This window comes from Triticum aestivum, chromosome 4A, assembly GCF_018294505.1.
Source record: "Triticum aestivum cultivar Chinese Spring chromosome 4A, IWGSC CS RefSeq v2.1, whole genome shotgun sequence".
Taxonomy (NCBI): Eukaryota; Viridiplantae; Streptophyta; class Magnoliopsida; order Poales; family Poaceae; genus Triticum; species Triticum aestivum.
In genome coordinates, this window is record NC_057803.1 from 676,782,617 (window position 1) to 676,797,627 (window position 15,011).

At 46.4% G+C, this 15,011-nt stretch overlaps 3 protein-coding genes across 3 annotated transcripts; 1 reads left to right on the plus strand and 2 right to left on the minus strand.

Moving 5' to 3' along the window:
• Positions 1 to 387: 387 nt before the first annotated feature.
• Positions 388 to 11,693, minus strand: LOC123088063 (pentatricopeptide repeat-containing protein At2g22410, mitochondrial). The gene is made up of 4 exons (XM_044510211.1): positions 9,219 to 11,693; positions 9,038 to 9,131; positions 1,683 to 4,685; positions 388 to 954 (listed from the first exon to the last, which is right to left on the minus strand). The coding sequence occupies exon 1, from the start codon at positions 11,495 to 11,497 to the stop codon at positions 9,515 to 9,517; it is 1,983 nt and encodes a 660-aa protein (XP_044366146.1). The 5' UTR covers positions 11,498 to 11,693; the 3' UTR covers positions 388 to 954; positions 1,683 to 4,685; positions 9,038 to 9,131; positions 9,219 to 9,514.
• LOC123088062 (disease resistance protein Pik-2) lies at positions 3,616 to 8,847 on the plus strand. The gene is made up of 3 exons (XM_044510210.1): positions 3,616 to 4,695; positions 5,191 to 5,949; positions 6,646 to 8,847. Exons 1-3 carry the CDS (start codon positions 3,616 to 3,618, stop codon positions 8,635 to 8,637), a joined length of 3,831 nt encoding a protein of 1,276 aa, XP_044366145.1. The 3' UTR covers positions 8,638 to 8,847.
• Positions 11,694 to 12,512: 819 nt separating the features above from the next.
• On the minus strand, positions 12,513 to 14,180 carry LOC123084259 (uncharacterized). Its single transcript, XM_044505959.1, has 2 exons — positions 13,812 to 14,180; positions 12,513 to 13,112 (listed from the first exon to the last, which is right to left on the minus strand). Exons 1-2 carry the CDS (start codon positions 14,178 to 14,180, stop codon positions 12,903 to 12,905), a joined length of 579 nt encoding a protein of 192 aa, XP_044361894.1. The 3' UTR covers positions 12,513 to 12,902.
• Positions 14,181 to 15,011: the final 831 nt, after the last annotated feature.

Here is a 15,011-nt window from a genome sequence, read left to right on the forward strand (position 1 = left end):
ACCAGTAATAACATCAGAGGTGTTAGATAACAACAGAGAGAAGTGAATGGGAGCAGAGAGGGAAAGCAGGATCATTGGCAAGATCAAGGGGATTACCTGCAAATTTGCGAGGTTTGGGGGTGGAAAATAATATCCCTACCAGGTCATGGTAGTTACCTAAAATGATAAATATTTGGTTTGCCTACATGATGGTTCAGAAGTTCTTTCACTGGAAATATGAATTTAGTTCTTCCATATCTATATATTTATAATAATTACTATCATTCTATTGAAAAAATAGACGGGCGCCGCAATGCGCGCCAATCATGATCTAGTGCTTAAACATTAGATTTTTAACGTTGCCGTAAAAAGAAGATACCAAGGCAGCAAAAAAAAAACAAAAAAAACTAGATGCCGAGGGATTAGGTGCGGCCTTTCACACCCATGCTTGTGTCTGACCACCTTGATTATGCTCACGTTGTCAACAGGAGTTCTGGGCGTGGCATTTCTGATTGTTACAGGTTCCAAGTTCCAACACATATAAACATTAACGAAAGAAGAAAGAAAAAGAAGCAAACAGGTAGCTGAATCTGCAGCCGCGGGAAAAGCGCAATTAAAATGATGGCGGTCGCCAAGAGCTACTATGTTGGTCCATTGGACAACTCCAAGCAGTGCTACTCCACTTCCAACAATTCGTTGGGATATCTATATATCATCATCTGTTCTCGGCCTGCGATTGCATTTGTTCGTGTCTTTCCCAGAAATCGCAGCCGTGGTTGCAGCTACCACGGCTGCAGCAACCGCGCCGACCTTCAAGCCTCCCGTGAGCTTCATAGCCCCGGCCATCTTTGCGAACGCGGCCGCCCCCACCATCTTCGACCTGAAAGCCATGGTGCGTTCCTGGGACAGTTGTTTCAGAAAATGAGCTAGTTCAGCAGCGATCTCCTGTTGTTATGCATGTTATTCTTCGAGTGCCTGTTTAGAGCATTGATGTAGAGTTAGCAGAGAACAGGCTTAAGATGTTTATCATGTGCAGTGGCCATTTGTACTCACAAGATAGCTGAAGATAACAGCAGACTGAAATCATTTCTAGACTAGAGAAGTTTTGTTTCTGGCACTTATAAAGTTGTAGTGTTCGAAACAAACTTCGAATATACTGTATATATCACCCCTCTTCACCAGCCTAAGACTTATGCACAGGAAACAAAACTCCCGGCGAACTCTGCTACGGACGAGCTCGCAGGATGAACCTTTCTTTCAAATGTCAGACTAGATCCAACAACACAACCAAATATCTTAAGACTTGGGTACACAGGAAACAAAATTCCTGACTACCAACTCTGCTACGGACGAGCTCGCAGGATGAACCTATCTTTCAAATGTCAGACTAGATCCAACAACACAACCAAATATCTTAAGACTTGGGTACACAGGAAACAAAATTCCTGACTACCAACTCTGCTACGGACGAGCTCGCAGGATGAACCTATCTTTCAAGTGCTAGACTAGATCCAACAACACAACCAAATATCTTAAGACTTGGGTACACAGGAAACAAAATTCCTGACTACCAACTCTGCTGTGGACGAGCTCGCAGGATGAACCTCTCTTTCAAGTGCTAGAGCAGATCCAACAAAACAACCAAATACTATCTAGCTAGCTGCTGGCTGCTAGAGGGGGAGATTCTTAGGTACGATCCATACCTCGACCAGGAAATCAGGAAGAAAATCAGCCACGGAGCTGCCGGCTGGCTCGAGGGAGAGCGCGATCAGCTCCCCAGGACGCCCCCGCCTTGGACCTCGCAAGGAAGATGGGGAGGAATGTTTTGGGCCAACACGGAGAGGGCCGGTGAGAGTATGAGCTAGTCACTGGGGGGCTTCTGAAGTCTTTTTCTTTCCTTCTCCTGGGGTAGGTGGGGGCCGAGCTATAGGGAGAAGCTGTTGAATGAATGATCCTTTTGAATTCTTCAATCCAAAATGGACCGCAGATGCATGCACCTCTATTCATTCTCCCACCTGCTCCTCTATGCCATGCGGGGAAGGGCAGGCCACCTTCCATGGAGAAAGCATGCGCCCCCAATCGACGAACTCTATCACAGAACTGCTCCAGCCACATGCATCTGCGATGGTAATACTCTGCGGAAAAAAATCTCGGTAAAACTATAAAGCATGGCTATAAACTTTCTGTTGAGATGCAATGTGAGCACTAAAAGTTAAACCCTGATGGGTGAAGATGATCGGGAACACATGCAGCCCATCAACAATTTTAAAAACAATTTGGAATGAGGTTTGGCCTACTCTAATAATAATAAAATGCATCTATCCCCACTTCTCTAACAATTCTCTTGGTGAGAGATCATTGTGCTTATCCCCACTTATAATAATAAAAACATGCATCTATCTTTGCCTGCCCAGGCATCCTCATGCACTAGCTAGTTATTCCAATTAATTTATTGGTACTAACTTATTGCCCTGCCCAGGCATCTTCTAGCAAAACCAACCCTTATCCATCATAAAAAACTGTTAGATCATTAACCAAGAGAGGGATCAGGCCAGAAGTTCACATCAATCCGAGCTCTCATCAGCTATAGAATAAGCATCCTCTTGGGAATGCACGAAACCCGGGTTCAGTTGATGACGACTCGGTTCAGTTTCATCCAAATTGCTTCGCCAACCGAAGCCAGTGCACAAGACCAAAAGCTTCAGCAGTTCAGCTGTCACCTATTTGAACTCCTGATGGGTGAAGATGATCAGGCACACATGCAACCATCAGCAATTTTAGAAACAAGCTGTAGAAACATATACTACTATATTGAATATCCTCCTTGTCTCTCCAATTGGTAAGAAGTCATTGTGCTTATCCCCGCTTCTGATAAAAAAAATCCATGCATCTGTCTTTGCCTGCCCTGCCCAGGCATCTTCCTGCACTAGCTAGTCATTCAGATTAATTTATTGTTACTAACTTATTGCCCCGCCCAGGCATCTTCTAGCTAAGCAATCATTTATTCACCATAAAAAAATGTTAGATCATTAACCAAGAGAGGGATCAGGCCAAAACGTTCACATCAATCCGAGCTCTTGTCAGCTACAGAATAAGTCTCCTATTGGAAAATGCACGAAGCTTGCCTTTCCATCAAGGTATATTCATCAAGGATTGTAGTTGCTGAACCAAGAGACCGTTCGCCGGTCAGCATCTTCTGTCACATCCATGCAGTCCGAGTTGAGTTGGTGACGACCCGGTACGGTTGCATCCAAATTGCTGCGCCAACCGAAGCCCGTGCAGAAGACCAAAAGCTACGGCAGTTCAGCTGTCACCTAATTATCTACATATATGCAGGACGTAGCAGTTCAGGGCCAGGCTAAAATCCATTAATCATTTGGAACATTTAGCGCGGTCGTTGGGCAAATGAGCTGGCATGCTTAGCCCCGGTACCAACAACCCCATCAATTCATGCGTTGGTGTTCTTCTTGTTGTCTTGAAGCTAGCACGGGCTCGATGAGGCATTGATTAAATCCACCAACCCTTCACTGTTGATTCTTCCTTTGGCTACAGTGCTACACCCATCAGCAGCTGCTGCTTGGTCGATTTTACACTGAGCACTATCGTCTCAGATCCACACAGAAACAGTTGGAATCAATGGAGGCGACAGTGCTGAGCGTGGGCAAGTCCGCGGTGAAGGGGGCGCTCGGCTACGCCCAGTCCGCCATCGCGGCGGAGGTGGCGCTGCAGCTGGGGGTGCAGCGCGACCAGGCCTTCATCAGGGACGAGCTCGACATGATGCAGGCCTTCCTGATGGCTGCGCACGGCGAGCAAGATGACGGCAAGGTGGTCGGGACCTGGGTGAAGCAGGTCCGCGACCTGGGCTACGATGTCGAGGACTGCCTCCAGGACCTGGCTGTCCGCCTCGAGAAGCCATCCTGGTGGCGTTTCCTCAGGACACTGCTCGACCGGCGCCATGTGGCTAAGCAGATGAAGGACCTGCGGGAGAAGGTCGAGGATGTCAGCCAGAGGAACTTGAGGTACCGCCTCATCAGGGGGCCCGCCGCTGCTGCTGACTCCAAGCAAGTCGCCACCACCGCCGAGCAAAACCTCGCAGGTAGCGCGACGATGTTCGGCATCGATGAGGCGAGGCGTGCCATGAAGCGGGACAGGCCGAGAGTGGACCTTGCCCAGCTTATCAATGGGGAGGGCAAGGACCTTAGAGTCATTGCCGTGTGGGGAACATGTGGTGTTCTTGGGCAGGCGTCCGTGATACGAAAGGTGTATGATGATGCAGACAAGTTTGAATGCCGTGCCTGGATCAAGCTTACACATCCTTTCGATCCGATCATGTTCATGCGAAACATCATGAGGCAGTTCTATGGATGTTCTTTTCCAGAACTGGCAACAACTGAGGGTCAAAGCTGTCAAGAAAGAGCAACCACTGTAGGCGCTCATGTTCTCAAAAAGATGCTGACAATAAAGCAAGAAGATTTGGTTGACGAGTTCAATGAGCATGTGAATAACAAGAGTTACCTGATTGTTCTTAACGACCTGTGTACCATAGAAGATTGGGACTGGATCAAAACTTACTTTCCCGTCAATGATAATGGAAACCGGATCATTGTGGCCACACAGCAAGTTGAAGTTGCAAGCTTGTGCGTAGGTAAAAAGTGCCAAGTCTCGGAGCTGAAGCAATTATCCGCTGATCAGACTCTCTATGTTTTCTACAACAAGGTAAAACAGAATGTTCAGAGGAATTCATGTACATCCTTAATATTTTGATCTAACGGCCACATACTGTCTTCCACGTTATAGTAGTATCATTTTTAATTCTAAGTTGTCTGAAATCTCGGTCATTTTCATAAACTTTTGGATCAACGTTCAAACATCATCATCCCAACCTCATTCCACGTATAACTTACAAAAACGAAAAAATATATAAACATCTTGCTAAAAATTCTATATTCTGAAGACTGCAATTTTAGATGATTGGGGTTTCTGGAATTTTAAGTAACTGCGAAGCAAAAGTATTAGTTTAATTGATTGACCGGGCAGTTATTCTCCCAAGCTCTGGATAGATTAACTACATGGCTGGTCCGAGACTCCCAAATATATCACTGAGGACTGCGAGGCCGAAAACAGTATAATTAATCAAATAGCGCTCCGACACATATACTACCAAATGAGTGTGCTTATTATCTTATAAAATGGTTTTTTGCTTGTGTTTAGGGCCCTCAAGGTGGAACATATTCAATGAAACCAGAGTCGAGCTCAAGCACATACTCCACTTGTAATAGCTCTATAGTGCCCAGCAGTGAGATACCAACTGGTGATCAGGCTACAGATGCTGCTGGTGGAAAGAATGCTATGCCAAGAAGGAGCCTCACTCGCATCATGTCGATGACGGCTGCTTTGGAGAAATCTCTGGTTGTTGGGAGGGAGGCAGAAAAATCTCACATCCTCGAACTAATTTCAGATGCATCAAGCAAAGAATTTCAGGTGATCTCAGTGTGGGGAATGGGTGGTCTTGGGAAAACTGCCCTAGTCACAGATATCTACCAAAGCCAAAAACTCGGTGGTGCATTTAAAAAGCGTGCTTGTGTCACGGTCATGAAACCTTTCAATCGCGAGGAACACCTTAGGAGATTAGTTATGCAACTAGACGTAGAAGCATCTGAAGAGTATGACACAATGCATTCATTGGGTAGTGCACAAAACAAATTGCCACGACCGGCTGAGGAGCTGAAGTATGAGCTGGAAAGGCTTCTGAAAGAAAAGAGGTGCTTGATTGTCTTTGATGACTTGTCATCTACCACCGAATGGGACTTGATAAGTGGAGACTTACCTCAGACAAAAAATGCAAGCCGGATCATAGTCACCACACGGGAAGTGAGTATTGCCAATTATTGTTCAAAGAAGAAACAAGAAAATGTATGCAGGCTCGAAAGTCTGAAAGAGAAGCATGCGCTTGACCTCTTCACAAAAAAGGTACTTAAAGAATGATCATGGTACTCCATTTTGCATGGTACTCCCTCTGTAAACTAATATAAGAGCGTTTAGATCACTACTTTAGTATTCTAAACACTCTTATATTAGTTTACGGAGGGAGTACTAATTAACCTTACTTACAATATGCCTACATTCACATTCCAAAACTTTAAAGTAAATTACGTCGTCAGTTTATAGTAATGCTCTGCATGTTTATTTATATAGTAGCGGCACAGTTTGGCCGTCCTAGCTAGGTTGATCATTGACCAACAATTAGTACAACATGTGGATTATGCAACAACAACACACATAGCCAATACAATGTATCCATATTCAAAATAATTTTCTAACGATTGTGATTTTCTAACTATGAAAGTGTATTATGCATATAAGAGAATATACAGTAAAATTTTAGCTCATCGTGATCAAATTATGCCCTATGTAAATCAATATAGGGCTAGAAGTAGGACAGTATGAAGAACAAATGAGGCTGATTGATACGGCTGGAATATACTTACCAGAACACACGACCATCTTCACTACTTCTAACTCTGAAATATAGAAATTATGATTGTACGCTGTATAAGATAAACTATTGACCACATATAATTACTACCAAAGAAAAGCTAGCTAGGATGGTTATTTCATATATAATCTATTTTGCAGAATGCTAAATACTTGGTTGTTAAAATTCAGGTATTTAAGGAGAATGAAGATCTGCATCGGCACTATCCTGAGCTGGTTGAGCAAGCGGAACAAATCCTGAAGAAGTGCAACGGACTTCCTCTTGCAATAGTTGCCATTGGTGGCTTCTTGGCAAATCAACCAAAGACTACCATGGAGTGGAGAAAATTGAATGAGAATCTTAGTTCTGAGTTGGAGATGATTCCAGAGCTTGACACCATAAGAACAGTCCTTCTCAAAAGCTACAATGGTTTACCCTATCATCTCAAGGCTTGTTTCTTGTATCTGGCAATCTTTCCTGAAGACTACAAGATTAGTCTAAGACGTTTGGTCCGGCGGTGGATAGCAGAGGGTTACTCAAGAGAGGTACGCGGCAAGTCTGCGCATGAAGTAGCGGAGAGCTACTTCATGGACCTTATAAGCAGGAGCATGATCCTGCCATCCCAACTATCAAGTCACAGCAGAAAAGAGATTGACTCTTGCCAACTCCATGATATTATCCGTGACATCAGCATCTCAAAGTCAGCGGAGGAAAATCTTGTTTTCAGGTTGGAGGAGGGTTGCGGCTTAAACAACCAAGGCACAACACGTCACCTCTGTGTCAGCAGCAACTGGAAGGGAGACCGGAGTGAATTCGAGGGCATGGTGGACCTGTCTCGTGTCCGATCAATAACAATTTTTGGGAAGTGGAGGCCATTCTTCATTTCAGACAAGATGAGATTGCTGCGAGTGTTGGACTTGGAAGGTACATCAGGTCTAGTTGATCATCACCTCAAGCACATTGGGAAGCTTTTCCACTTGAGATACCTTTCACTGAGAGAATGTCATGGAATTTATCATCTGCCAAGTTCTTTGGGCAACCTGAGGCAACTCCAGACACTAGATGTCACGGGTACATACATAATCAAGCTGCCTAAGACCATCATCAAGCTCAGGAAGCTACAGCACCTTCGTGCCAGGGGAGTTGGGAACAACGATGATTGTCCAGAGTATCCAGAAGAGGTGCCGGACATAATGAGGAACAAGCTATGCATGTTGACATCCTCCTCGGTAGGATTTTGCGTGGCATGCTGTGCACCTCACCTTCTGAAAGAGTGCATGGGCATAGATGGGGACACCAACAGACGTGATGTCTGCACCGCATGCTGCTGTACCTATCTGCCTATGCAGGTGACACGCCGGAGCCGGCGTGGTGTCGCAGTGCCTAGAGGGATCCACAAGCTCAAAGCCCTTCACACACTGGGTATCGTTAACATCTCAAGGAGGAAGGCTGCTCTCCGAGAGGTAGCGAGGCTCACCGGGCTACGCAAGCTGGGAGTGACCGGAATCAATGATAGCAATGGTGGAGAGCTATGTTCAGCCCTTTCTAATCTCAGCTCCCTAGAAACATTGCTGGTGCAGTCTGAAGGGAAGCCCGGTTTATTTGGCTGCTTGGATGCCCTGTCTACTCCTCCGGAAAAGCTTGAGAGCCTCAAGCTGTACGGCAACCTGGTCAGACTGCCGGCATGGATCAATGGTGGGCTGCTAACAAATCTGGCCAAGCTGAAGCTGCGGAGCTCCAGGATATCAGACCATGATGCCACCATACAAGTCCTTGGGAGCCTACCAAACCTAGCCATCCTGCGTCTGCGGAAAGATTCGTTTGAGGGAGAAGAGGTCCATCTCCATTTTCGTTGGGGTGAATCGTTCCCAAGCCTAATGGTGCTGGAACTGAGTTCCCCAGGTAAGCTCAAATCTGTGGAGTTCCAAAAGGGAGCGACCCCTAAGCTTGAGCTGCTGCAGTATTACGATCAGCCTGATCACGATCAGGAGGATCTTGTCTCAAAAGAGAATGATGATCAGTTTGAAGAGGCTCCCAGCATTTGGTTGTTTTCTGGGCTAGCATATCTGGGAAGGCTCAAGAAAGTTGTGCTAGAGGGTGGCAACTATAAACGCGACTTCGTGCGGAACCTGCGATCCCAGCTTGAGTCAAATCTGAATCGACCTGTTCTCAAGATGGACTGAGCTAAACTCTGGAAACTCTGATTCTGCTTACCTGTTTTGATCGGATCCGTCTATTAGTTAAGGTCATTTCACCTAGTATTCCTGTAGGAGTACACTAGATGAGAGACTAATAGAAGGTAGCTGTTCATATTAGCGTATCTTAGGCCATACAGAGTAAAAGTAAATGTATTTCTTATTTTTTGTAGTTTACACCCATGTCCCAGAGTAATATATAAGAAATTGAATGATTCCACTAGCTTTTGCATGCATGCTTCCACTTCCACAATACTAGCATAGCATTTCATTTATTCATTTATACTCCAACCATTGCTGGAGTATGCTCAGTGGTTAGATTTCACTACATTCATGATTCAATCCTTGATAACGAATATAGTAACAGAAGGTCAATAATACTGTTTACCTTAATAACATTGAGATAGCCTTTCCAAAACGCATTTTGGATACTGGAATGGAAGGAACATGTTTCACCGTGTAAAAGCTCTACAGCTGGCTATCTGCACATGTTTGCATAACAACTAGTTACTTTATTACAGAATCTACTTGATAAAAAACAGAGCTAAAAAGTAGCTGTAAGAACTTACAGTTTGGTAGTCAGAAATAGTCAGGGGTCAATCGAGTTACTCAACAGTATAACAGTTTCTCCACATGACAAAATCTGACCAAACCTATATACTGCATAACAAATCAGAATGGCCCTTATTTTCTGTCCATGAATTTCTTTTTTAAGACAGCAGGAATTCATCTCGTTCTTGGGCCGTCGAATGACTGAATGTATCACAGCAGGTCGTTGAAGAAACTATGTACAGCATGATTGCACAAAGATGAGCTTTAAATATATGAAATGCTGTCTGCTGCTAAGTTTTCGTTTACACTCATGTCAAGTCAGAGGAACATAACCTTCCAATTTTAAATGGTAATAAATGTTCTTTAATGCTGCATAAATAACTTCTGAATGAACATGTGAAACATCTGCTGCCAAAAACTCATGAAATTTTCCATCCACCTCAATAGAACTACATCCAGGGTTCTTCTTTACCCCTTTATCTCTCATCAACATCCTCAGCATCTTCACCTGATCCCATTTACTTTTACTTGCATATATTTGGCACATGAGTACATAGATTCCACTGTCCACTGGATCGAGTTTTACTAGCTTATCTGCAGCAAATTCACCAATCTCTACATTGCCATGCACTCTGCATGCATTCAAAAGAGCACCCCAACCGGCCTCACCAGCTTCCATTGGCATACCCTTTGCAACTTCGAGTGCCTCTTCAAGAAGTCCACTTTTCCCCAAAAGATCAATCATGCATGCATAGTGTTCTGCTTTAGGTTCAATCTGATAGCCCATTTTCATTTCTTTAAAATACCGCTTCCCTTCTGAAACTAATCCACTATGACTGCAGGCAGAAAGTAGCCCAAGGAATGTGATCTCATCAGGCACAATACCTGTTCCTTTCAACTGCTCAAAGAGATGAAGGACTTGTTCAGACTGACCGTGCACAGCATGGGCCATGACAATCGAATTCCAACTCACTACATTTCTCTCTCCCATCTCAGCAAATAATCTTGATGCTGCATCCAAATCTCCACATTTTGCATACATATCAATGAATGCATTACCTAAATTCACGGTAAGTACAGCCTTACCACTGACAATGTAGTTATCATATATCCACCTACCAAGATCCAGGCAACCCAACTGAGCACAGGCCGGAAGCACGCTTACAAGGGTAGCATTAATCGGCTCAACATTTTCTTCAATCATCTTTTTAAACAACCTCACTGCTTCCTCAGGCTGATTTGCCTGTGAGTAAGCAGCGATCATGCAACTCCAAGAAACTGCGTTCCTCCTAGGCATATCCTCAAACAGTTGGGCTGCACTCTCCAAGTAGCCGCACTTTGCATAAACGTTAACCATGGTCGTCCAGGAGTACACATCCTTGACTGCCATGCCGTCGAAAACCTCCCTGGCAGAGGGCACGCACCCGAATTTCCCAAACATGTCGATCAGCGCATTCGCCAAGCTAACGCTTCCACCAACACCACCATCTGCAACATACCGATGCACCCTCCTTCCCAGCGCTAGCAGTCCCATCTGCCCGATCGCCGACAGCGCCGCAACCAGCGTCACCTCATTCGGGTGCTGCCCCCCCGCCACCACCATCCTGCAAAACACGCGCCACGCATCGTCAGCCATCCCCCTCCGCGCGTACCCGTCCACCATGGTCGTCCAGGAAACGACGTCCCTCTCGGACATTTCATCGAACACCCTCCGCGCACGCGCCAGCGACCCGTGGTCCGCGTAGAAGTGCACCAGCGCGTTCCCGACGAGCACGCTCCGGCCAACGAACCCCCACTTGAGTGCGACGCAGGGGACGCCCTCCCCGCATGCGGACGAGGGCCCGTGCTCGGCGGCGGCCTTGAGCGCGAAGACGAGCGTGCGCGCGTCGGCAGGGAGGGCGTCGCGGACGACCCGGCGGAAGAGCGCGAGGGCGCGGCGCGGGAGGCGGGCGCGGAGGAAGGCGCGCATCATGGTGGCGAGCATGTAGGCGTTGGGGCCGGGGGCGGGGGCGCGCGCGAGGATGGCGGCGGCGTGGCCGACGCGGGGCGGCGTGGAGAGGGCGCAGAAGGCGAGCAGGCGGGACGCCGGGAAGCGGCCCGCGGCGAGGCCGGAGACGGTGAGCAGCGCGTGCAGCTGGAGGAAGCGCGGGAAGGAGGCGCAGGACTCGAGGAGGGCGAGCAGCGGGTGGGTCACCACCAGGTTGCGGTTGGTGTTCCACGCCGGCCGGGGCGGCGGCGCCGCCCCTGGGCTAACGGAAGGGAGAGGAGGCCGCGCGGGCGGAGCGTGGTGGCGCATCACAGCTTCGCGGGAGCACGAGGTTTCTATGGGTTCGCCGGCGGGGGGACAAAAGGCCGTTGCCGGAGCTACCTCGGCGAGTGGGTGGGTGAGGTTGAGTAGGGGAGGGGAGGATGCGCCATTTTTGGGAGCTGTACAACGGCGGGAGTCGCCGCGACCTCCTTGCGACTTCGCGAGAGGAGAGACGGTTATGGGCTTCAATTCCAATTCCAGCTCAGGTGGAAATGGGCTTGAGTTCAGCTTCCTTGCGAGAGTGTTTCAGTTCAGCTGGAATTCCAATTGATTCTCAAATAAACAAAATGATAAATACCGAACGTTTGGAACCAAACGTTATCGATGGGGCGTTTTAGTGACACAAGGATGGCAAATTTAGTTGACACACACGGCAATTTTCTGGCACAAAATACATTGAGCACGGAGTTGTCATGCTTGCCAACTAAAATTGACATCGTCGCGTCATTAAAATTGCCATTAGAAACTGCGTCATCAGCGTCACCAAAATTGCCATTGAAAACTGCGTTATCAGGGTCCAATAAAAGCTGGAATTACAATTCGTCTCCAATTCTAGCTCAGTTCTTATTATTTTCGGCTGGAAATGGGCTTCAAGTCCAATCTAGCTCCAAACAGCATCCTCCCCTCCTTGTCTTTTAAGTGATTACCAACTCTCTTTTTTTGCGAAGAAGTGATTACCAACTTGCTGCTATGCTCAAAAGAAATCACTACTTGTTACTGCAGTAGCCCTTAAATAATCACAGCACGTGCTGTTTTTTGAAGTTTTTCTCAACAGCAACAAAAAACGTGATATTGTAGTATTTGGCTTGTGTGACAGCTACATAACACACTGGCCTTGTCTCACACCATTGTGTGAGCCCTGGATAGGCACCACCATCACCAAGCAGAAAAACAGATGACACATACAGATTGCAAGCAATGCTGAAAGGGAGCTTTTGCTTAGAACCAGCTGCTCAGGAATTTATCATTGCAAGTGTTTAGACACAGCACATGGCCAAACAGATGCAGTAAAAAAAAAAATTTGGCCGCGACCAAATGCTGAGAGATGCATGTGCTTACTAGAACCGTTTACTGAGGAATTAGCACTGGCACGGTCCTGGAATTTGGTGCCTGACACTACAGTTTCAGGGCAGTTCAGCACTGATAATGTATCATGGGAGCAAAACAATCAACAGGAAGAAAAAATCGGGACATTATACCCCGAGTTACAAAAACACATGTATTATCATGGGAATTGCTCTGGCAAAACTTATTTATTGCGAATGCGGCCTCCTCCCGAAGGCCACGATTAGCTTCCACAGCTCTTCGGCACTGATAAACTGCCGAATGCTGGTCTACACGCTATGGAGAAGCATTTTAGAACGCTGCTTCTCCAGCAAATCCGTGGCACGTATCATTTTGTTGCCCCCGGCTTTTGGTTATCATTACCCGCGTCTTTTCCTGATACGGCAGCCGTCGCTGCGGCTGTCATGGCTGCAGCTGCCGCACCAACCTTCACGCCGCCTGCAGCTTTCATCGCCCCGGCGATCTTTGCGAATGCAGCTACACCGCCTACTAGGGCAGCACGCAGGGCTACCATTGGCCTGATCTCCATGGTGTGTTCCTGGAGCAGTTGACGCATAAATGAGCAATTTCAGCACAGTTGAACACTTGTAAAATACATTTCAAGGAAGTTGGATGTGACTGCATTTTTCAATATTTTTACATGGGTAAAAGAAGAAGAAAAAATGATGGTATAGTCTAGCATTTATGTAGTTTTAGCATAGAAAAAGCACACATGGCCTCTTAACACTACACATGCTGTGAATGGCCAAATGAACTCACAAGATAGCCAGAGATGCAGAACTAACCAAACCACTCTAAACAGAATTACTCTCTCTGATACAATATAAAATGGATATTGTATAGAGGCTGAGTCGTTTAATTCGGACCGGAGGGAGTATCTCATTTTTGGCCCAAAGATAATGTCTGAGCCTCCCGTGGAGTATACTCCAGTGGGATAAGCAGTTATGTCAAACGCACCAAGCACCCGCTTAAATTGACTACAACTCTGCTACCTCAGCATCATGCAGATAAAACTTAACAAAAACACATGCTCAACAGGATAGTGCCACGACTTCTAATTGCGTCATTCTCACAGGTGCATCGAATCATTCAGATATACCAACCTCATTAGAACTGGCCCGTCTAACTAGCCATGGGTGGTGGATCTGGAGGCTACGCCGGTCGTGCACCGGCGCACCCAGAAATTGCGAGGGTCAAGTGGGGTTCGACCAATCGATGAATGAGGACAGGCACATACCTCAGGACCCAAAGACTGCGGCAGGGGCGGAGAGGGCGGGAACGCGATGCGACGATGAGGGCAACCGGGGGCGGCGATGGGCGCGAGTACGAGGGGGGTGGGGTGAGGGGTGGGGAGCGGGCTGAAGGGTCGGCGGTGGCTGGCGCTAAGGCACGGCGCGGCGGCGGCTGTAGGGGAGGCGGCGGCGGATCGGAAGAGATCTTTGGGTCGGGAGGTCCGCGGGAGGAAGAGGGAAGAAGGGTGCGGGGAGAGGACGGGCTTGTCTGTGTGGATTGAAGAGTTGATTTTCTTTTTCGGGATATTCAGAAGGGCTCGTGGGCATATGCTTCCGCGTGTAAAAATAAACCGGGGTTTTATCGGTTTTGTCATCAGTTGTCTGGTTGTGTCAGACTATTCAATTTTATCATTGAAGATTCAACTACTTAAATGATATTCTTTCGTTAAGATTGTGCTAAAAATGCCACTCGGTAACACTACTGTTCGGTTAAAGAGCATTGACCGGGGTGAAGTGACTAAGATACCTCTGGACCTCACTTGTCAGTGTTTTCTCCACACTACTTAAACGTGTGGGTTCTAATTCTCAGCCCATGGGGAATAAAAATTAGAAGCAAAAATAGCTTTACGCGGGTGATTAAATCTTCATGGGATGTTATTTTAAATCTAATTAGGAACTGCAACTTATAGAAGAGCGCTGGCGAGTGGAGTGCAAGGGTATTTTGTTCACTTCACCCCGATCAATGGACTTTAATCGAGCGTTTCTGGTGTCGATTGCCATTTTCAGCACACACATAAACGAAAATAGATGTCATTGTTTACATATTTGGAGCTATTCCCACTTATGAGAAGTTGAAACTTCTGAAGGAAATATGCCCAAAAGGCAATAAATAAAGTTATTATTTTATATTTCCTTATTCATGATAAAGATTTATTATTCATGCTAGAATTGTATTGATCGAAAATTAAAATAGATGTGTGAATACATAAACAAATACCATGTCCCTAGTAAGCCTCTACTAGACTAGCTCGTTGACCAAAGATGGTTAAGGTTTCCTAACCATACACATGTGTTGTCACTTGATAACGGGATATCGTTTAGTTTATTGCTATGCTTTCTTCATGTCAAAGACATATTCCTTCGACTATGAGATTATGCAACTCCTAAATATCGGAGGAATACATTGTGTGTTATTAAATGTCACA